Genomic DNA, 21355 nt, shown 5'->3' on the forward strand with positions numbered 1-21355 from the left:
GCTTGATCAGAGATGGTTTTCTCAGGGGAAACAGCCTGGTCCCCAGGTTTCATCTGCCCCCATTTTTGCCTCTTTTTAGGACAAGGGGGAAAATGGACCTACCTCCATAATGCAGCATCCAGCTGGAAAGAGCCCCTCGGGTGGTAGCTGCACCATAGTTTTTATTGAGAGCATTGCAGGGGCTTTATATTGAGTGGTTCGGTTGTGACTTTGCGGTGGGCTGCGGTTTTATTCTTTGATACACCTGTGTGTAAATCAGGGCACAAAACTGACTTCAACCTGGCTGGATCCAGGTAAGCTCTTTTGGGGCCTGAAAATTCCCCAAATGCTTGCTTGCTTTCCCTTCTCTGGCAGTTAAAGATCCAGCCAGAAGAAAGCAAACAGCGAAGGAAGGGGTGCTTTCCCTCTGCACCTGGCTCGTGGGTGGGCTGGACCCGAATGTAGGTAGACTTGTGTGTTTGCAGGTGTGCATAGATGGAAGTGTGGAAATTTGAGAAGGAGAGAAGCAACCTGGAATGAAGGAAGAATTTCCTGACAGGGAGAACAATTGACCAGCGGAACTGCCTGCCTCCAGAGGTTGTGGATGCTCCAACACTGGAGTATTTTAAGAAAGGACTGGACAACCACTTGCCTGACATGGTAGAAGGTGTCCTGCTTGTGTAGGGGGTTGGACTAGAAGACCTCCGAGGTCCCCTCCAACTCTGTTATTCTATTTACTGCCTGGTGTTTGGGCTGTGTCCGAATGTCTGTTGTGTGTTTGCGTGTGTGCACGCATGGAAGTGTGAACTCCAGCCAGGCTCCTCCTCCGCCCCCATTACTAGCTGAATCCCATTCCAGCTCCTTTGCCCTTAAACTAGCCCGACCCCCCCCCCAGGGCTCGACCCCCAGAGCAGAGCATCTCTGGGGCCGGGGGTGGCTGGGTGGCACGGCTCTGCTGCTCAGCCATGCGCTGCCCCTTTAAGAGCTCCCGGACCGTGGCTGAGCCCTGCGCCAAGAGCAGCTCAGCCGGCCCGGGTGCAGAGGGTGACTGGCCTGACGGCAGAGCAAGTGGACGTCCAGGGCTCCCCCTCAGACCGGCCCAGACCGCTCCCGAGAATGCTCCGCGTCTTCATCCTCCAGGCCCAGCAGGTCCAGACCCCGGACACCGACATCAGTGATGCCTATTGCTCCGTGGTCTTTGCAGGTAAGAGGGAGGGAGGACGGAGCATGAGTTGGCAGCCCTGGCAGAGGCTGGGACCCCTTTGGGAGGGAGGGAGGGAGGGAGAGAGCCTCTTTCTTTCTTTCTTTCTTTCTTTCTTTCTTTCTTTCTTTCTTTCTTTCCCTCTCTCTCTCTCTCTTTCTTTCTTTCTCTGTATATTTCTATTGCTGCCTGCCTGCTTGTCTATTTCCTTTCCTTTCCTTTCCTTTCCTTTCCTTTCCTTTCCTTTCCTTTCCTTTCCTTTCCTTTCCTTTCCTTCTCTCTTTCCCCCCTCTCTCTTTCTTTCTCTGTATATTTCTATTGCTGCCTGCCTGCTTGTCTATTTCCTTTCCTTTCCTTTCCTTTCCTTTCCTTTCCTTTCCTTTCCTTTCCTTTCCTTTCCTTTCCTTTCCTTTCCTTTCCTTTCCTTTCCTTTCCTTCTCTCTTTCCCCCCCTCTCTCTTTCTTTTTCTGTATATTTCTATTGCTGCCTGCCTGCTTGTCTATTTCCTTTCCTTTCCTTTCCTTTCCTTTCCTTTCCTTTCCTTTCCTTTCCTTTCCTTTCCTTTCCTTTCCTTTCCTTTCCTTTCCTTTCCTTCTCTCTTTCCCCCTCTCTCTCTTTCTTTTTCTGTATATTTCTATTGCTGCTTGCCTGCCTATTTCTTTTCCTTTCCTTTCCTTTCCTTTCCTTTCCTTTCCTTTCCTTTCCTTTCCTTTCCTTTCCTTTCCTTTCCCTCTCTCTCTTTCCCTCTTTCTCTTTTTCCCTCTTTTTCTCTTTCTTTCTCTCTATCTCACTATCCAGTTATAGCTATCTGTCTCAATCTATCATCTGTCAATCTGTCTGTCTGTCTCTCTCTCTCTCTCTCTTTCACTCTCATTTTTAAACTGCTCCTCTCTCTCACAGAGGGACTCTGGATGATACTCAATAAAATATTAAGATAAAAAAACAGTACATAAAAGTTAAAATGTTGAGTTGGGGATGATGAAATCGCTGTGAAGAATGAACTGAAAAGCCAAGAATGGCACCCCAGCTGCCATGGGTCGGGGCCCCCACAGGAGCTGCTCCTCCGCTCGAGAGAGAGGCGGGATTTGGGGAGCCTGCTGGCGTTTCAAGGGTTTGGGGGATGATCCCTGGCCCAGTGTGGGTTTTGTGAGTTGATCCTGGTCAGAAAAACATGGCGCTATCCCCATCCTTTTGGGCCCCGCTGAGTTGAAGGAGGGCTGCAAGCTCCAGCCTGCTCCAGCCAGGGGGGACAGTTTGAGTCTCTCGGGGTGGGCTATTCTCCAAAGCCCCTGAAGGCAGGGCAAGAAAGAATGGGTGGAAAGTAATCAAGAAGAGAAGCAACCTGGAACTAAGGAGAAATTTCCTGACCGCGAGAACAATTAATCAGTGGAACAGCTTGCCACTAGAAATTGTGGGTGCTCCATCACTGGAGCTTTTCAAGAAGAGTTTGGACAGCTGCTTGTCTGGAATAGTTTAGGGCAGTGTTTCTCAACCTTGGTAGCTTGAAGATGGGTGGACTTCAACTCCCAGAATTCCATAGCCGGCACAGAGAATTCTGGGAGTTGAAGTCCAACCCTCTTAAAGTTCCCAAGACTGAGGATCAGAGGGTGGTGCGAGAAGGAGGCGGTTTGTCTAGACCAGTGTTTCTCAACCTTGGAAGCTTGAAGATGGGTGGACTTCCACTCCCAGAATCCCCCAGCCAGCGCTGCTGGCTGGGGGATTCTGGGAGTGGAAGTCCACCCATCTTCAAGCTTCCAAGGTTGAGAAACACTGGTCTAGATGACCCCCAGATGTTCCTCCCACATCTATGATTCTAAAGCATGGATCACTCCTGGATCCCTGAAGAAACTAGGGAGCCGAGACGATGGTCTGAGAGTCTCTGGAGCTTTTATTTTTATTTTTTTATATTTTAAAATCGACTTGCACAGATGTTCAGACGGAAAAGTTCCTGACAATGAAAACAATTAATCAGTGAAACGAGTTTTCTCCAGAAGTCGTGGGTGCTCCATCCCTGGAGCTTTTTAAAAAGAGAGGGGACAGTCACCTGTCTGGAATGGTACAGGGTCTCCTGCTTGAGCAGAGGGCTGGACTAGAAGACCTCCAAGGCCCCTTCCAGCTATGTTTTGCTCTGCTCTGAGTTCAGGAGACGCTCGGAGGCTTTCCCTGCATCACGTCCCAGCCAGTTCAGTCGATAAGAATCCTGGCCAGTATCAATCCTGCTATCTGTTATTATATCCACTGTTATTTTAGGGCATTGTGAGCCTCCCAGGTGGGCAGGAAATAAATGTAATAAACAAAGAAGCAAAACAATGAAATAGTCTGGCAGCCTTTCCCTCTTTTCAAGCGACCTTAAAGGGTGGCAGGTGTAAGGAAACAGCCGTGTTGATTCTGTTGATCAGTCCTGACACACAGGAATCGGCCGTGGAGGACGGTGGGAAGCGGAGGGCCCTCTGCACATGCTCGTAGGCACTCTTGCATTGAAAGCGGCAGGTGGACGTTGGCTCGGGGAACTCAGTTGGGCTTCTTCCTTCCTTTCTTTTTTTTCCTATAGGATTCTGTTTGCCGTCTGTCCATTGCAGGAGAAGCCAGAAAAAGGTTATATATAGTCCAGCAAGTGGGAAGGGGGAGAGTCAGTGACTCAGGGAAGGGATTCATTCATCATGAATCATCATTTCTGTTTGCTGCTCTGCCAGGGAAACTCCAACCTTTAAAGCACAGGTGGTCCTTGACTTATGGCCACAATTCAGCCCAAAATTTATGCTGCTAAGTTATTAAGTGAATTTTGTCCCATTTTACGGCCTTTCTTGCCATGGTTGTTAAGCAAATCACTGCACTTGTTAAGATAGTCCAGGGGTGGGCAATTGTGGCTCTTTTACAACCTGTGGACTTCAACTCCCAGAATTCCTGAGACAGCCAAGCCAAGCTGTCTCAGGAATTCTGGGAGTTGAAGTCCACAGGTTGTGAAAGAGCCACAATTGCCCACCCCTGAGATAGTCACACGATTATTAAGTGTTTTCCTGGCTTCCTCCACTGACTTGGCTTGTCAGAGGGTCCCCAAAGGGGATCAGGTGACTCTGGGGACACCACAACCGTCAACCCAACATCCTCTGTGCTAGGAGGGAGGGGGGTTTGAGAGGAGGGGGGAGGAGGAGGATTGTGGGGTCCCTGATGCTCTCTGAGCTTGGCTGTTTTCTTGCAGACGTTTCATGACCCAACTAGGGAACACCATCAGTGCTAGTAAGGAGTGGGGTTTGTTCTCATTTCAAGGTGGACGACGTTGTCCTTTTGAAGGAACTTTCCAAAGCACAAATCCTGCTCTCCTGGAATTGTGAGTCTGGATTGAAGAAGGATCAATTCTGTCCCCAGGTGTTTTTCCCCCCCCCCCCTTTCTTTTAAGGTGCCACCGATGGTCTCCTGAGTATCTTTTGTCCAATTCTGCTGAAGAAAGCAGGAAAAAAAGGAGTTTCTCATTTCATTGCTATGAGTCACGGTGGGCCATGAGGACATTTGGGCTCAGGCCACGGGGGGAATCAGAGCCAGCAGAGGCAAAGAGCTGGTGGAAAATCACCCCAAAGGACAAATGTCCGGAGCTCTCACCATGCATGGTGGAAACTTTCTCCTTTTATTGCGCCGTTGAAAGATTAAAGCGGGAATTGTGCATTTCTTTATTGCTGGAGCAAAGCCAGAGGATACAATCATTGGTGGTGAACTGGCAGTGATGGTGGTGGGAGGCTCCACCCACCCGCCCAGACGTCATCAAAAACACTCTGCATGTGTGCAGAAGTGCCACACGCTACCGATAGCGAACCAGTAGCCCCGGGATTTGAAACCCACTACTGGATACAACCTAAAACTAAGGAGAAATTTCTGGACAGAACTATTAACCGGTGGAACTACTTGCCACCAGAAGTTGTGGGGGCTCCTTCCCTGGAGGCTTTCAAGAAGAGACTGGGCAGCCATTTGTCTGGAATAGTAGTGGGTCTCCTGCCTGAGCAGGGGGTTGGACTAGAAGACCTCCAAGGTCCCTTCCATCCCTCTTGATCTCTGTTCTGTGTTCTAAACAAGGGCGTGGCAGTGGGAGTGTTCTCTCTCTTCATTCTGGATTTCATGGGCTTCCGTCCCCAAAAGGTGAGGCCAAGGAAGAGCCTCTTCCTGCCCTGGTTGACCCCTGTGGCCAGAAGGAGCTGTGCCCACCCCAAAGCCTGGTGGGAGATTGCAAGGGGTCTCGGAAGGAGAAGGCTGATCTCATGGAGGAGAAGATTTGGAGCTCAGGGTTGAAATGAGGGTCCTTGGGGCTCTCGGAGCTTGGTGGCTTTCATTAGCCATCAGTGCACTGATGAGATTACCTAGCTGGGTCGTGAAACGTCTCCAAGAAAACTACCAAGCTCAGGGAGCCCCAAGGACCCCACAGTCCTCCTCCTCCCCCTCCCCCTCCCATTACTAACTTAACAATTGCGATTTCACTTAACCACAAGGGCAATAAAAGCCGTAAAAGGGAGCAAAACTCTCTTAACACATGTTTCCCTTAGCAACATAAATTCGGGGCTCAATTGTGGTCGTAAGTCGAGACCTACCTGTTAAAAAAATCCACAAAGCTTTTACCTTTTACGGAGTTCTTCCTTGCTTTCGTCTACGGGTCCTTTTGCTCCTGGTTATAGTTTCTGCCAAACCTCGTGACTTCCTATTCAGTTTTTGGGACAGTACCTGCTATCCCATTTCCTCCATTTCAAACTGACCTGTTATCCAATATTACCTTTCAGGTGTCCCCCTCCCTCCCTCCCAGTATCCTGTTTCATACTGGGTGATCCACCCCCTCCCTGCCCGGGCTCTATTCATAGCTGCCCCCTTTCTCCCAGGCTGCCCTCTTGGCAGCCCTCCCAGCACCTGTTGGGGGTGATGATGACGGCGCCCTTGGCAAAGGAGCAGGTGGCATTTCTGGCTGGGAGAGGCAGAGAAGGGCCCCCTCCCCTGGACTCTGCTTTGGTGCCCGGGGGGGGCCGTGTCGGGAAGGAGCCCCTGCTTCCTGCTCTCCTTGACTTCCTGGTGGAGAATAACAGAACAGCAGAATGGAAAAATAAAGAAGAACAGGATGGAGAAGAACAGAATGCAGAATAATGAAACAACACAATCCAGAATAACAGAGCTGGAAGGGACCTTGGAGGTCTTCTAGTCCCACCCCCTGTTCAAGCAGGAGATCCTATTCCAGTCTCTTCTTGAAAACCTCCCATGCTGGAGCCTCCACAACCTCTGGAGGCAAGCCGGTCCACTGATTTTAGGTAGTCCTCAACTTACAGCACTTTGTTTAGTGACCGTTCGAAGTTACAACGGCACTGAAAAAAGTGACTTACGACCATTTTTCACACTTACGACCGGTGCAGTCACATGATCAAAATTCAGATGCTTGGCAACTGCCTCATATTTATGATGGTTGCAGCATCTGCAGGATCACACGATCCCCTTTTGTGACCACCTGACAAGCAAAGTCAACGGGGAAGCCAGATTCACTCAAGGACCAGGATTTATTTATTTATTTATTATTTATTAATTTAAATAAATTTAATAAAGGGGGACTCAGGGCGGTGAACAGCCAAAATTAAAAAACATACAAATACAAAAGTTAAGATAATTAAAAAAGAATTAAATCATTAGCTTCCCAATTTAAGACCCCCAAATCCATAAAATTTAAAATCCCAATTAAAAACCACTTAGGCTAGGCCTAGGATGCTAACTTAACAACTGCAGTGATTCACTTAACAAATGTGGCAAGGAAGATCATAAAATGGGGTAAAACTCAACAAATTTCTCACTTAGCAACATAAATGTTGGGCTCAATTGTGGTCGTAATTTGAGGAGTAACAATCTGTAATTGTTCCCACTGTCAGGAAATTCCTCCTTCGTTCTAGGTTGCTTCTCTCCTTGATTCGTTTCCCTCTTTTAAGAGAACAAAGTTTTGCCTTTTTGTTTTCAGGGTCTTGTGTGGCCTCTTTGCTGCTTTCAGGACAGAAATTTTGTGCACCAACCAGCCAGGATGGAGTTTGACTTCAGGAACAGGATGGTGCCAGAATTTCCAGGTGTTGCTAGAACTTCCCATCTGGCTGGCAGGGTGAAGAGGAAACAGGAAAGGAAAAAAAACTCTGGATGGAGAAAGGAAAAATTGATGTGATTTTACCAGATGTGGGTCCCAAAGACTCCATGTGCTGCTGAGTTGTCCAGCCATCTCATCATAAAAGGGTCAGAGGAGAACTGGACAGGGTTTGCCTTGTGTGTGAGAAGACATCAGTCATCGATGTGGCTGCTACAGCTTTCCATTGTGCTAATGCTCTGAGTCACTTAACAGAATAACAGAGTTGGAAGGGACCTTGGAGGTCTTCTAGTCCAGCCCCTTCATTCAGCAGGAAACCTATACCATTCCAGACGAAGGGCTCTCCAATCTCTTCTTAAAAACCTCCAGGGATGGAGCATTCACAACCTCTGGTGGCCAGCTGTTCCACTGATTAATTGTTTTCACTGTCAGGAAATTCCAGGTTGCTTCTCTCCTTGATTACTTTCCACCCATTGTTTCTTGTCCTGCCTTCTGATGCTTTGGAGAATAGCTTGACTCCCTCTTCTTTGTGGCAGCCCCTGAGATAGTGGAAGACTGCTAGCATGTCCCCCCTGGTCCTTCTTTTCTCTAGACTAGCCAAACCCAAATCCTGCAACCAGGCTCTTAATAATCTTAGTTGCTCTTCTTTGCACTTTTTCGAAAATCTCAACACCTTTTTGGTAATGTGGTGTCCCAAACTGGATGCAGTATTCCAGATGTGGCCTTATTAAGGATTTATAAAATGGTACTAATATTTTACTTGATTCTGATTCTATGCCTCTGTTTATACAACCGAGGATCGTATTCGCTTTTTGGGCGGTGGCTGCACACAGCTGGCTCATGTTTAAGGGATCGTCCACAAGGTCCCTCTCACAGTGACTGTTTTTGATCCAGGTTTCACCTAATCTGTATTTGTACCTTTGGGTTTTCCTACCTTGGTATTCTTCACATTAAATTTCATGTTGTTGGATACGGCCCATTGTTCAAGTCTGTCAAGATCTTTTTGGATCCCGAGCTTGTCTTCTGAGGCTATTCCTGCCAGTGTAATGTTGTCTGAAAAATTGATGAGTTTTCCTTCTATTCCCTCATCTAAGTCATTAATGAAGATATTGAAGAGTATTAGGCCTAAGATGCAATCTTGTGGTACCCTGTTGCTTCCTTCCTTCCATGTGGATGTAGTACCTTTAAGGACTACTCATTGAGGACAGTTTGTCAGCCAGTTACAAATCCATCTGCTGGTGATGCTATCTATCCCACATTTTTCTAGCTTACCAAGAAGTAGGTTGTAGTCTCCTTTGTCAAATGCCTTGCAGAGGTCTAAATATACTAGGTTCACAGCATTTCGCTGGTCTACTAATTTAGTCACTTTGTGAAAGAATGAAATAAGATTGGTTTGGCATGATCTGTTTTTAACAAACCTGTAGTGGCTTCACACTTCACAATTCACAAGGCAGAGCAGAAAATGTTGTATTATTAAGCACCAAGTTGAGTTTCAGGCATATTGGGGGGAAAAGTAACATTTCCAGATCTTTATGATAAGATCCCCTTGATTATATAAAGATCCATTGTGATAAAATGTATTTTGGGAATTGTTGGGTTGACTGGATTTTGGATATAGAGATTAAAATAGTATTTCTCAACTTTAGTAACTTGAAGATGTGTGGACTTCAACTCCCAGAGTTCCCCAGCCAATTCTGGGAGTTGAAATCCACACATCTTCAAATGGTCAAGATCGACAAACACTGGATTAGAGAGGCAGGATTACATGGAGTTTTGACCTCTAATTTTTTTCCATTTTTCTAATCTGGACATTGTGATGTGGACAGTGAAACTCAAACAAAGGTTTCATTCCTAGTTGCCTTACCTGTTTTGACATGGTGTGATTAAAGTTAGGACTATCCCCACCTGATATGTGAAAGCTGGTTGGGTGACTTTGGGCCAGTCCCTGTCTCTCTCAGCCTAGCCCACCTCACAAGGTTGTCGTTCTGGGGAAATTAGGAGGAGGAAAGAGTTTTGGGATGTTTGCCACCTTGAGTTGTTTACAACACCCAGCCTTGGCCTTCTGAAAGGGCTTGAAAACCTGGGGGGGGGGTTGTCCCATTTTGGAGGTGGTTAGTGGACCAGGAAGAAGATCCCACCTGTACTCCAACTATGCATTGGTTCTTTTTATCCAATCTAATATTAATTTTAATGTTTTCACTTGTTGACATCCAAAGTTTTAATGACTTAATCCTATCCTTGTTTTATTCTGTGATTTAGGGTATTATAAGCCCCTTGGTAGAAAGATGGGAGGCATAATCAATCAATAAAACAAAATAAGGCAAAATGCAATTCAATACAACAATGAAATAAAGTAAAATAATAAAATAATAAAAATAAGATGAAATAAAATAATGAAATAAAATAAAAATAAAATATTAAAATAAAACAATAAAATTAAATTAAATTAAATAAAAAAATAAAATAAAATAATAATAAAATAAAATAAAATAATAAAATAAAATAAAATAAAATAAAATAATAAAATGCACGCCAGGAGCAGGAATGGCTGGAGGGGGGGGCGGGGGAGGAAAAGGGGGGGCACCTGGCAATCTGAAAGCCGCAATTTTTCCGCCGGGACCGTGAGCGCCGCCGGAGCATCCCTGCTTGCCAACCTCCGAGCGCCGCCTGGTGGGATAACGCAGTATTGCCGGGACGCCTCCTGGTCCTGATGCTGCGCGTCGGCCGCGAGGGAGCGGGGCGGGTCGGGGCGGGGCGGGGGGGGGGGCGGGAGAAGGAGGCGCTCGGGGCGGGGCGGGGCTGGCCGGGGCGCGGACGGTCCGCTCCGCTCTCCTCCTCCTCGTCTTGCCGAGAGCCGGGGCAGCGCCGCGACTGCAAGAGCCATGCTCCGCTGCCTGCTCCAGCGGGCCTGCAGCCTGCCCGGCTCAGAGCGGGGCGACAAGCGCAGCGACCCGGTGGCCAGCCTGACTTTCCGAGGTGAGTCGCGACCCCGCAGCACTTGGCGCCCCGGGGGACTCCGTCCTTCTCCGGGACGGGCTGGCTTGCGAAGGGCAGCAACTAGCGGGCATTCTCTCCGGGTTGTATTGCGATTCGTTCCCTCTGGACTCCAAAGCCCATCATCCCGACCAGGGGCCCTGCCGGGTGGGTGGGAGGAAGGGTGAGAGGAGGGGAGCCCTATGAAACGAAAGTTCGTTTTAATGTGTGCCGATTAGTGTACATTCAAAGTGACAATAAAGTTAGTGGAAGTGGCATCCCAGCAGATGCTTGGAGGGCTCCAGGTTGCAGAATTGGGTGATGAACCTGTCAATCAGTCAGTCAAGAACTTTGATTTGGCTCCGGGCCTTTGCTGGTCTTGATCTTTTCATCTGGTTTTAGTAGTGACTTGATTTCCTAGGTGGTTCTAACTTTTGACTGGGAGCCGCTCAGAGTCGGTTGGAAGGTGGGCAGCTCTATAAATGTTTTAAATAAAATCAGACACTCATTCATTCAATCAATCAATCACATAGATATCCTGTTTTGCCTGTGCTATGGAGGGACGGGACGGGACGGGAGGGTGAGAGCAGCTGATAGTAAGGAGATAGTAAGAAGAAGGCGCTTCTCCCTCTTCAATGGACAGAGTAGGGGGGTTATGCCAAGCCTCCTACTTCCCCCTCCCCCTCCCCCTCCCCCTCGCCCAGCTGCCTTCTCTGCTCCAAAGAGGGCCATTGAATTCTCCCACGAATGCTGCCACCCAAAGGCTGTGCCCCATGGGTCCTGCTAGAGGGCAGCAAGTGTGCATGCAGGCAGCAGGTGCCATTGTGACTTGTGCTGGTATCTTTTATGGATTTATGGAGCCCTCCGCCTGATGGAGTCCCTGCCCTCCCTCCTCCCTCCTGAGCCTCTCAGGGTCTGGTCAAAAAAGAGAGTAGCCATGATATGGCCATCATAGCAGCCATGATGGGGCCATCAAAGCTCTGAGAGGTTCTTGGTGCTCTTTGAATTGGTTGTTTTCTTGCAGATGTTTCATTACCCAAACTAGATAACATCATCAGTGCTAACATTAGCCCTGATGATGTTCCCTAGTTTGGTAATGAAATGTCTACAAGAAAACAACCAAGCTCAGAGAGCACCAAGGACCCCTCAGTCTTCCTCCTCCTCCTCCTCTTCATAAATCCCACTGCTTTCTAGCTCTGATGATGTTCCCTAGTTGGGTAAAAAGAGCCTTGGTGGCGCAGCAGACTAAAGTGCTATTAAGTAGCACCAGCAATTACTGCGAGTTCGAATCTCACCAGGCTCAAGGTTGACTCAGCCTTCCATCCTTTCGAGGTAGGTAAAATGAGGACCCGGATTGTGGGGGCAATAAGCTGACTTTGTATAAAAAAAGAACACCACTTAGGGAGGGCCAAAAGCCCTACTCAGCAGGTATATACAAAAGTAGGAAGGCTATTGCTTATCGCATTGTAAGCTGCCCTGAGTCTCTGGAGAAGGGTGGCATATAAATCGAACCAATAAATAAATAAATAAATAAATAAATAAATAAATAAATAAATAAATAAATAAATAAATAATGAAATGTCTGCAAGAAAAAAACAAAAACAAGCTCAGAGAGCACCAAGGACCCCTCATTTCGACCCTGAGCTACAGATATTTTCCTTGATTGGCATCAAAGCTCTGCATGGTTTTTACGGACATTGCCCTGTTGACTTTTTAAACTGTGCCCTGTGGGCGCGTCCACAGTCTAGGAAACAGGGTAGTCCAATTAGGTCCAGGGGCTTCAATTCCCGCAAGGTGGGTTTTGAGGGTCTGTTAGGGGAAACGGATGGAAAGCAGTTCGAGATCTCGGAAGGAAAGCAAAGAATGTCCTAGCAGCTCCTGGAGAGACCGCGATGGAGTGAATTTGGCAGAAGGAACTTGGCTTTGTGGTGCTCACCACCACCAGACCACCCAAAGGCAAGATCTCCGGTGCTTTTCTTTTCTCCTGGGGCTTCGGCTCAGCTCCGGTGGAGACACCTGGTTGTCCTCCTTTTTCTCCTGGGCTCCAGAAGCTGCTGAGACTTGCTCAGAGGAGGTATCCCTGGCGTACGGCCTCCGAGGAGGGCTGGCAGAGGTCTTCTCCTTCCAACCTTGGGAAGAAGCTGGCTGGGACAAATGAGCTCCAGAGAACCTGGAAAGGAGGCCAGGGTGGTGGTGGTGGCACATTTGGGTCCCACGAAGGATTCCTGGTCTTGCATGAAGAAGACCAGCAGATGTTATGCCAGCTCTGGTTTCATGCAAGCCATGCTTGAATCACCGGCAAGAACCAGGCTAGCCAGCTGCTCTGGTGTTCCCTCCACCTGGGAGACCTCTGACACAACTCTTGAATCAAAGTCAGACAGGCGACAATTCAACAGGTACAGAGAAGCTAAAGCTTCCCCGAGGATCAATGCAAGAAGAATGGAGTTAGATTTTTTTTTTAAAAAAAAAAAAACAATTTCTTCATACCTACTGTTTTAAAGAGAAATTTGAATTTAAATGTAGACATAAACAGGTTTGGAAGAGAAAGGAAGAAAGTGTCAATAGGCCAAGCCAACTCAATGAAGAAAAGACGGAAGGAGTGAAAGTTTTTGCATCCACAGGCTCCAAATGAAGGAACTCCTTGGTCACAGAATAGCAGAGTTGAAAGGGACTTTGGAGGTCTTCTAGTCCAACCCCCTGCTCAGGCAGGAAGCCTCTACCATTTCAGGTGTTGGAGTATTCACAACTTCTGGAAACAAAATATCAAAGTGCAGAGAGACCTGAGAGACACCCAGCTGGTCTTGTCTAGCTCTGATTATCCTTGTGTAATGTGTAGTTGTGCCCGCTGCAGGAACGGAAAGACTAAGGAAGAAAAATGGTTGCCTTTAATTGTGGTGCTGAGGAAATTTATGGAGAACAGAGGAGATCATCAGAAGATCAAATCATTTTGCAATACCGGGAGGAGATCTGCAGGAGGTCAAAAAAGTCAAGAGGGCAGCAATGGCCGTGGGATCAATGCTCTCTGTGGCACCAATAAAGAGAAATAGGGGTTCAGCTGCAATGGTTTTGGTTGCCACCTCTGCAGACACCCCCAAATGACATAAACGATCATCTAAAACCAGCCTGCTGCCCAGGATGAGTCTTATCTGAAATATTTGGGGCACTTCATGAGAAGACGTAGTTGAAGAAGACCTTGATCCCAAAAAGGGGGTGTTGATACAAGCAGGAATGGAGAAGGTCTCCTTAGGGACATCCCTGGAGGCCAGTCTGGGAGACATGAGGGTCCTCAGACCAGAGAGAGACCAGGACTTGATGGAACAACCATAACCCTCTCCCTGAACCTTCGAAGATGGGGTGTCCTTGACTGATGGTTGCGTCCATTGATGGACCAGGGAGATTTGGAGAGAGGAAGGGAAGGGAAAACAGGCATTCTCTGCAGTGCATCTGATGCTCTTTTGTGGGGGGGGGTGTCTCCCTGTTCCTTCCCCTTCCTGAACATTGCAAGTTGTCTTCCAGGGAGGCTCTCTGTGTTACGTTTGCTGGTTCCTTCTTAGGGGTGTTGCAGGACCCCCTTTGTTTAGAGAAAAGCCAGTGGCCGTAAGGGGAGGGAAAGTCCAACGAAAGGGGCATTTCGTTTTTGTTCGTTCAAGAGCTGATGTTTTTCAGGAAGTGGAGTTCAAAATCCCAATCTTTCTCGTCTTCCAGGGAGGGTGGCGAGGCGGGCCTCGTCCTTAACACGTTCTCTGATTAATCAGTGCCAATTTCCTCCAATTATGTGCCTTATTTGGTCTTTTAAAAAAACGGCTCCCTTGATAGCAAAGAGAATGTGAACATGGCCAGGCTGGTTTCCGCTGGAAGAATTCAGACTCTGGTTTGCAGCGTGAAGAGGTTCCAGGCTGCAGTTCTAAGATGTGAAATAAAGTGTTTTCTCTCCCTCCCTCCCTTTCTTTCTCTCCCCCCTCTCTTCCTCTTACTCTCTCCCCCCATCTCTCTCTTCCTTTCTTTCTCTCCTCCCTCTCTTCTTCCTTTTCCTCTCTCTCCCTCTCTCTCCCTCTTTCTCTCTTTCTCTCTCTCTTTCTTTCTCTCTCCCTTTCTTTCTCTCCCCCCCTCTCTTCCTCTTCCTTTTCCTCTCTCTCCTCTTTCTCTCTCTTTCTCTTTCTCTCTCTCCCTTTCTTTCTCAACCCTGCTCCCTCCCTCTCTCATTGTGTGTGTGTGTGTGTGTGTGTGTGTGTGTGAGGGAGAGAGAGAGAGAGAGAGAGAAAAGGAGGATTATATAGGTATACAAACATTTATTTATGTATTTATTTATTTATTAGTTTGATTTATATGCCGCCCTTCTCCTGAGACTCAGGGCGGCTTACAATGCTTTTAAGCAATAGCCTTCATACTTTAATGACCATTCAGACTTACAGCTGCACTGAAAGAAGTGGCCTATGGCCATTTTTCATACTTATGACCATGGTGGTGCTAGGAGCCGTGGTGGCGCAGTGGTGAGAATGAAGTACTTCAGGCTAACTTACTGCTCACTCCAGCAGTTCGATCCCGACCGGCTCAAGGGCGACTCAGCCTCCTATTCTTCCGAGGTGGGTAAACTGAGGACCCAGGTGGTTGGGGGCAAGAGGCTGACTCTGTAGGGTGCTGAGAAGGTATTGTGTTGGCTCTACTCCAGCCTTACTCCTAAATGTTAACTAATAGAAGACATTTAGCAAGTCTCCTATTGGCTCTGCCTGAGCCCTGCCCCTTATCTTAGCAATAAGCTCTTGTATGCTGTGCCTGACAGCCGGCTCTGGTTTTCTACATTGAAAGCCCCCCCCCCAATCTTCACACTCCCTCTTCCTTTACCTTTGCTAAGGAGGCTTTGCACACACACACCTCCTCCCTCCCTCCCTCCCTTTTGAGTTCACGCCATGCATTGTCACAACAAATGGCTCATCCACTGGATGGGATCCATACTTGGCAAAGAGATCTGCAAGAGATCCCAGGATGGTAAAGTAGATGAAGAGGTCAAAGACACTTTGCAGAAGGACCAACTCCAGATTCTCGGGGGTGACTGGGGTGAACAGCAAATGGGGGGTTTTTAGGCTCCTACCTCGGCAGGCATAGTTTGCAATGAGACAGATCAAGCCCAGAAGATCGTTAAATTACAATTTATTAGAATATTCTGATCAAAGGGATTCTTCTCATTCAAAGAGGGAGCCCAGATCCCTCTTAGCTTGCATTCCATTTTATAGCTAAGAATCTGGGATCTTACTCTCATTCCCTCTCCTCCCACCCCCCCGCCCCCCACCCCGCATCTAAAACTGCAATCAGCATTTCTGAATTTCAGGTTCCTTTGTGCCTTGCAAAGAATGCTGTGTAGGTCATTCTCCCTGTAAAAATGCACTTCAGATCTTTAGAGGAAAAGAAAGAATGAGAAAGAAAGAGGAAGAGAGAAAGAGAGAAAATAGAGGAAGAGAAAAGGAAGAGAAGGAAGGAGAAAAAAAGAGAAGGAACGAAGGAGAAAGAAAGAATGAGAAAGAAAAAGAAGGAAGAGTAAGGAAGAAGGAAGAGAAAAGGAGGGAAGGAGGAGAAAGAAAGAAAGAAATGAAGAAAGAAAGAAAAAGTGTATATATGTTCATGTGAACCCCCAACTAACTTCAACATAGAAGGAGAGAAGGAAGGAGGGAAGAGGAAGGAAGGAAGGAAGAAAGGAAAGAAGAAAGGAAAGAAAGGAAGTATATTTCATGTGAACCCCCAACTAACTTCAACATAGGAGAGAAGGAAGGAGGGAAGAGGAAGGAAGGAAGGAAGAAAAAAAGAAAAGAAAGTATATTTCATGTGAACTCCCAACTAACATCAACATAGGAGAGAAGGAAGGAAGAGGAGAAAAGGAAAGAAAGGAAGTATATTTCATGTGAACCCCCAACTAACTTCAACATAGGAGAGAAGGAAGGAGGGAAGAGGAAGGAAGGAAGGAAGAAAAAAGAAAAGAAAGTATATTTCATGTGAACTCCCAACTAACATCAACATAGGAGAGAAGGAAGGAAGAGGAGAAAAGGAAAGAAAGAAAGAAAGAAAGAAAGAAAGAAAGAAAGAAAGAAAGAATATGTGTTCATGTGAACCCCCAACTAACTTCAACATAGTTTACTGAGGTAACCCAAGTCCCTGGTTTTAACAGTGCTCTGGCCTCGTCCCCTTGGCCTATGTTCACACAAATAACCGGTCCACCCCTTAGACCCTGTTGAGTTTGCAGGCAGTATGTCTGTCCGTCCGTCCGTCCGTCTCTTCCACCGCCTGCCTGAGTGTCGTCTTCTCCCGAAGATCCTGAGTGCGTTTTCCTCCGGGGGAATGTTATGCCTGGCAAGGCTGAAACCTGAGATTCAGAAATGCGGATGGCAATTTCAGTGGCATGAGAGCCTGGGGTGGAGGGAGGGGGAGGGGGGGAGGGGGAGGGGGAGGGACCAGAGGAATCCTGCAAGAGGAAGCCTGGTGGCCTGTCTGTCTCCCTCTCCTCCCCACCCGGATGAAAATAGAGACCCTCGGCTAAATGGGACCACCTCTATTTTTGCTCCCGACCTCTTCGGCAAGGCTGGGCAGACGCCTCTCCGCATTGCTGGAGACCCAAACCGGGTTCAGAATTGCATTCCGATCTTTGACCAGCCTAAGAGGAGGAAACAGCAGCCCCAACCCTGGGAAATAAGAACAAAGAAGAAACCGCAATGCAATTGTCCTAAGTAAAAAGAAAGTATTCAGATTGTTACAAGGGAACAGAGGGGGTTGGACTAGAAGACCTCACAGGTCCCTTCCAACTCTGTTATTCTGCTATTCACACTTTTATTATTTATTCATTCCATTTATTGGCCACCCATTTTTGTATGTTTAGTTTTTATATGCTCCTAGGGAGATGCTGGTGATGATCAATTCAGTTTATATTCCTCCTTTAGAACGGCAGAAAAAACCATGGCTACCAACCTGCCTCCCATGGAGGACCTGTATACTGCACGAGTCAAAAAGGGGGCTGGGAAAATATTTACAGACTCTTTGCATCCTGCATATAAACTCTTTTAACTCCTACCCTCAAAACGACACTATAGAGCACTGCACACCAGAACAACTAGACACAAGAACCAATTTTTTCCTGAACGCCATCACTGCTAAACAAATAACTCCCTCAACACTGTCAAACTATTTACTAAGTCTGCACTACTATTAATCTTCTCATCGTTCCCACCACCCATCTCCTCCCACTTATGACTGCATGACTGTAACCTTGTTGCTGGTATCCTTACGATTTATATTGTTTTGCTTAGTTTCCTAGTATGATTTTGATTGCTTATTTAGTATCCTTTGACTATCACTAAGTGTTGTACTTTATGATTCATGATGAATGTATTTCTTATGTACACTGAGAGTGTATGCACAGAAGACAAATTCCTTGTCTGTCCAATCACACTTGGCCAATAAAGAATTCCATTCTATTCTATTCTATACGAATCCACCCTGCAAGTCCTTTGAAACACATATTGCTCTGCGTCTCTTCTGGGAAACGGCTGCAGAGTGACCATATATAGCTGCCTTCAGTTCAGTTGCCGGACTGGGAGGAGAGGGGGAGGGGGAGGGGGAGACGAAGGGGGGAGGGAGGGAGGGAGGGAGGGTCCGGCTGCAGCTGCCCCAGACGAACCTTCCGCCAGCCTTTGGCCCTGGAGACCCTCCTATTGTTCTGGGGTCCTGATTTAGGAGTCACTTCCTTTTCCTCTGGGGTGTTTGAGCAGCGCCCGGCATTGGCCCAACCTCCCAAGGGACTCTGCGTGTTTCAGCCTGGCTTAATTTATGGGCTAACAGAAGGAAATATTCGGCACGCCAGAGCAGCCCAAGATAGAATTTGGAGCAACTGCCAGATGAGCTGTGTTAACCCTCTCCAAGCACCGGTTTCCAATTCAGACAAAGCTCGTCCAGGTTCCACCTGTAACCAAGGGGTTCCGGGTGGCTGGACGATTGCATCCAAGGTCCCTTCCAATTCTCTTCTGAGTAATTGATCCATTTTTGGTCACCAGGTTACAAAAAAGAGGTTGAGACGTTGGAAAAAGTGCAGAGAAGAGCAACTGAGATGATTAAAGGCCTGGAAACAAAAACATACGAAGGACAGTTTCAAAATTTGCGTTTGGCCAGTCGAGAGAAAAGAAGGACTCGGGGGGGATACGCTAGCAGTCTTCCAGTATCTGAGGGGTTGCCACAAAGAGGAGGGGGTCACCTTATTCTCCAGAGCCCCTGAAGGCAGGAGAAGAAACAACGGATGGAGACTAATCCAGGAGAGAAGCAACCTGGAATAAGGGGGCGTTTGGTTTAGCCTGTCTAGTGGTTAAGGCACCAAGTTAGAAACTGGGAGACAGTGAGAAACTCTGTAATTCAGGGTTGAACTGTGGGGTCCTTGGCTCCCTCTGAGCTTGGTGGTTCTCTTGCAGACCTTTCGTGACCCAGCTAGGTTAGATCATCAGTGCAAGAAGGGAGTGGGGTTTGCAGAAAGGAGGAGGAGGAGGAGGACTGTGGGATCCTTTACGCTCTCTGAGCTTGGTTGTTTTAATTAATTTAATTTAATTAATTAAATTTATATGCTGCCCCTCTCCGAAGACTCAGGGCGGCATATAAATATAATTAATATAATTAATTATATTAATAATATAAACCCAACTAGGGAACATCATCAGTGCTAGAATGGATTTCCTCTCTATTTGCATAGAAGTGGCTTGCCCTGTCAACATGGTTGGGGATGTTGCTTTCTTCTTGGTGTCAACTTTTGTTGATAGGTTGTGCTATGGGGATTTCTATAGATAATCCTTGATTTACGACCACAATTGGGATCAGAATTTGTATTGCTAAGCAATAACGGTTGTTAAGTGAGTCATGTTCAGCTAGCTCATGAACCAAATCCTTTGCTCTGACTTCCCTCCACCCCTGACTTCTGCCTGCAAGAATATTTTTCAGAACCAGCTGTTCCTGTGTGTGAGTGTGTGTTTCTATCTTGCTCACTTGCTCTGCTCTCTTTTAGGAGTGAAAAAGAGAACGAAGGTAATCAAGAACAACACCAACCCGGTCTGGAACGAGGTGAGTCTGTCTCCAGCGCCATTCGAACACAGATCGCAAAATGTGCAAGTTTGTCCTCCTTGCTCCGAGCAACCCGTTAAGCAGCAGGTCCATCCCTCTTAGGCAGGGAGAATGAGGCCCACAGGAAAAATTAAATTGTTACTATGCTCAGAGAGCAGAACTATAAAGAAGAAGCATTAATAATAATAATAATAATAATAATAATAATAATAATAATAATAATAACAATAATAACAATAATAATTTATTATTATTATTATTACTCAGAACAGCTTATATCCTCCGACGATACCTTAACAGTTCCTAGGTCCTTGGTTAGGACTCGAGCTGCTGAGCTATTAACCAGCCTCAAAAGCTGTGAATCTCATCAAAGATTAGATAATAATAATAATAATAATAATAATAATAATAATAATAATAATAATAATAATAATAATAATAATAATAAAAGACAAGATCATATATTACAATTAGTGGTGGACTGTCTACCTAATTTTGCAGACAGAAGAACACAATTTAGTTACACTTTAGGAAATTACATTGGACGTAAAATTGTAGGTAAAAAGTTTGGGGTTTCCTGAGTATTTTATCAGGAAGTGGGTCCCTGGGTCCTTAGAGAAGTTACAGCATGTAAGTTACAGTCCTCGACTTACGACCACAAATGAGGCCAACATTTCTGTTGCCAAATGAGACTGTTTCGCCCCCATTTTACGTCCTTTCTTGCCACAGTTGTTAAGTGAATCACTGCACAGCACTATGTTGAGTTAGTAACCCGGTTGTTAAATGAATCTGGTTTCCCCATTAACATTGCTTGGTCAGAAAAGGGGATCATGTGACCCCCCCGGGACACTGCGACTGTCATAAATATGAGTCAGGTCACCTGGCATCCGAATTCTGATCAGGTGACTGCAGGGGATGCTGCAACGTAAGTGTGTAAAACAGTCATCGGTCGCTTTTTTCATAAGTAACTTTGAACGGTCACTAAGCGAACCGTTGTAAATAGAGGACTCCCTGTAGTAGGACCTGAGCTGGAAGTAAAGTGGTTTTTACCATTGTATAAAATCGAAGTGGTTCCATCCCCTGAACTGCTTTTCATTAAATATTTCCCCGCTGCAAGTTCTGCCCTGCCCTTGGTGCTCCTGGGGATTTTGGGGGTGTTTTGAAGTAAGCACAAACACTCCTGGGGGTGTTTGTGATTACTTCATTGGTTTCTAGATGCCCCCCGACCCCCAAACACCCCCCTCCCCAGTGTCAGTTTCTGTCCCCGTGGGGAAGCCAGGACTTCCTCTCTTGATCATCCCTTCCTCTTCGTTCTCCCCGGGAAAGGGAGCCCCTTCAACCCTTCAACGGAGACAATAAAGAGAGAAATCTTTAGAACTAAATTAGGGTTTCCTTTGCAGGGCCACACCCTGACAATCGTGTCTGTTTATCACACATCCTCTTAGGAGTAGGAAACTTTTAGGTAATCTGGACGGGAATCTGGGTTGTTGATTAAATTTCCTTGAGGGGGGGGGGGAGAAGGAAATCGGTGAGCACCAAAAGCTTTGTCCGGAGCTGCATACGGCACTAGGACGGACACCTATGCTGCTTTCGGTGAACTGAAATGGGAAGCCTTTTGAGGTGACATGATAAGCAGTCTTCCAATATTTGAGGGGCAGCCCCAAAGAAGAGGGGTCGCTCAACCTATTCTCCAAAGCCCCCGAAGGCAGGAAAAGAAACAAGGGATGGACACTCCTCAAGGAGAGAAGCAACCTGGAATTGAGGAGAAACTTCCTAACAGTGAGGACAATTAACCAGTGGAACAGAAGTTGCCTTCAGAAGTTGTAGGTCGCTCAATCATTGGAGGTTTTTAAGAAGAGACTGGACAGTCACTTGTCTGGAATTGCATAGGATCTCCTGCTTGAGATGGGGCTTGATTAGAAGACCTCCAAGGTCCCTTCCAAGTCTGTTCTTCTGTCCTTGGTTGATAGGTGGACCCCCTCTTCTCTGTGGCAGCCCCCCAATATTGGAATCTTATCTGCTTATCTTGTCACCCTTAG

The 21355-nt window shown here is 46.8% G+C and overlaps 1 protein-coding gene across 1 annotated transcript in view; it reads left to right on the plus strand.

The window, feature by feature from the left end:
• Positions 1-1033: 1033 nt before the first annotated feature.
• The window catches only part of DYSF (dysferlin), a 120154-nt gene continuing 99832 nt past the window's right edge, over positions 1034-21355 (plus strand). Inside the window, 2 exon segments of the mRNA XM_070948767.1 lie at positions 1034-1183; positions 19261-19316. Coding sequence (XP_070804868.1) covers positions 1096-1183; positions 19261-19316 — 144 coding nt within the window. The 5' untranslated portion in view covers positions 1034-1095.

This window comes from Pituophis catenifer, unplaced genomic scaffold, assembly GCF_029215685.1.
Source record: "Pituophis catenifer annectens isolate HBS135680 unplaced genomic scaffold, rPitCat1.0.hap2 SCAF_8, whole genome shotgun sequence".
Taxonomy (NCBI): Eukaryota; Metazoa; Chordata; class Lepidosauria; order Squamata; family Colubridae; genus Pituophis; species Pituophis catenifer.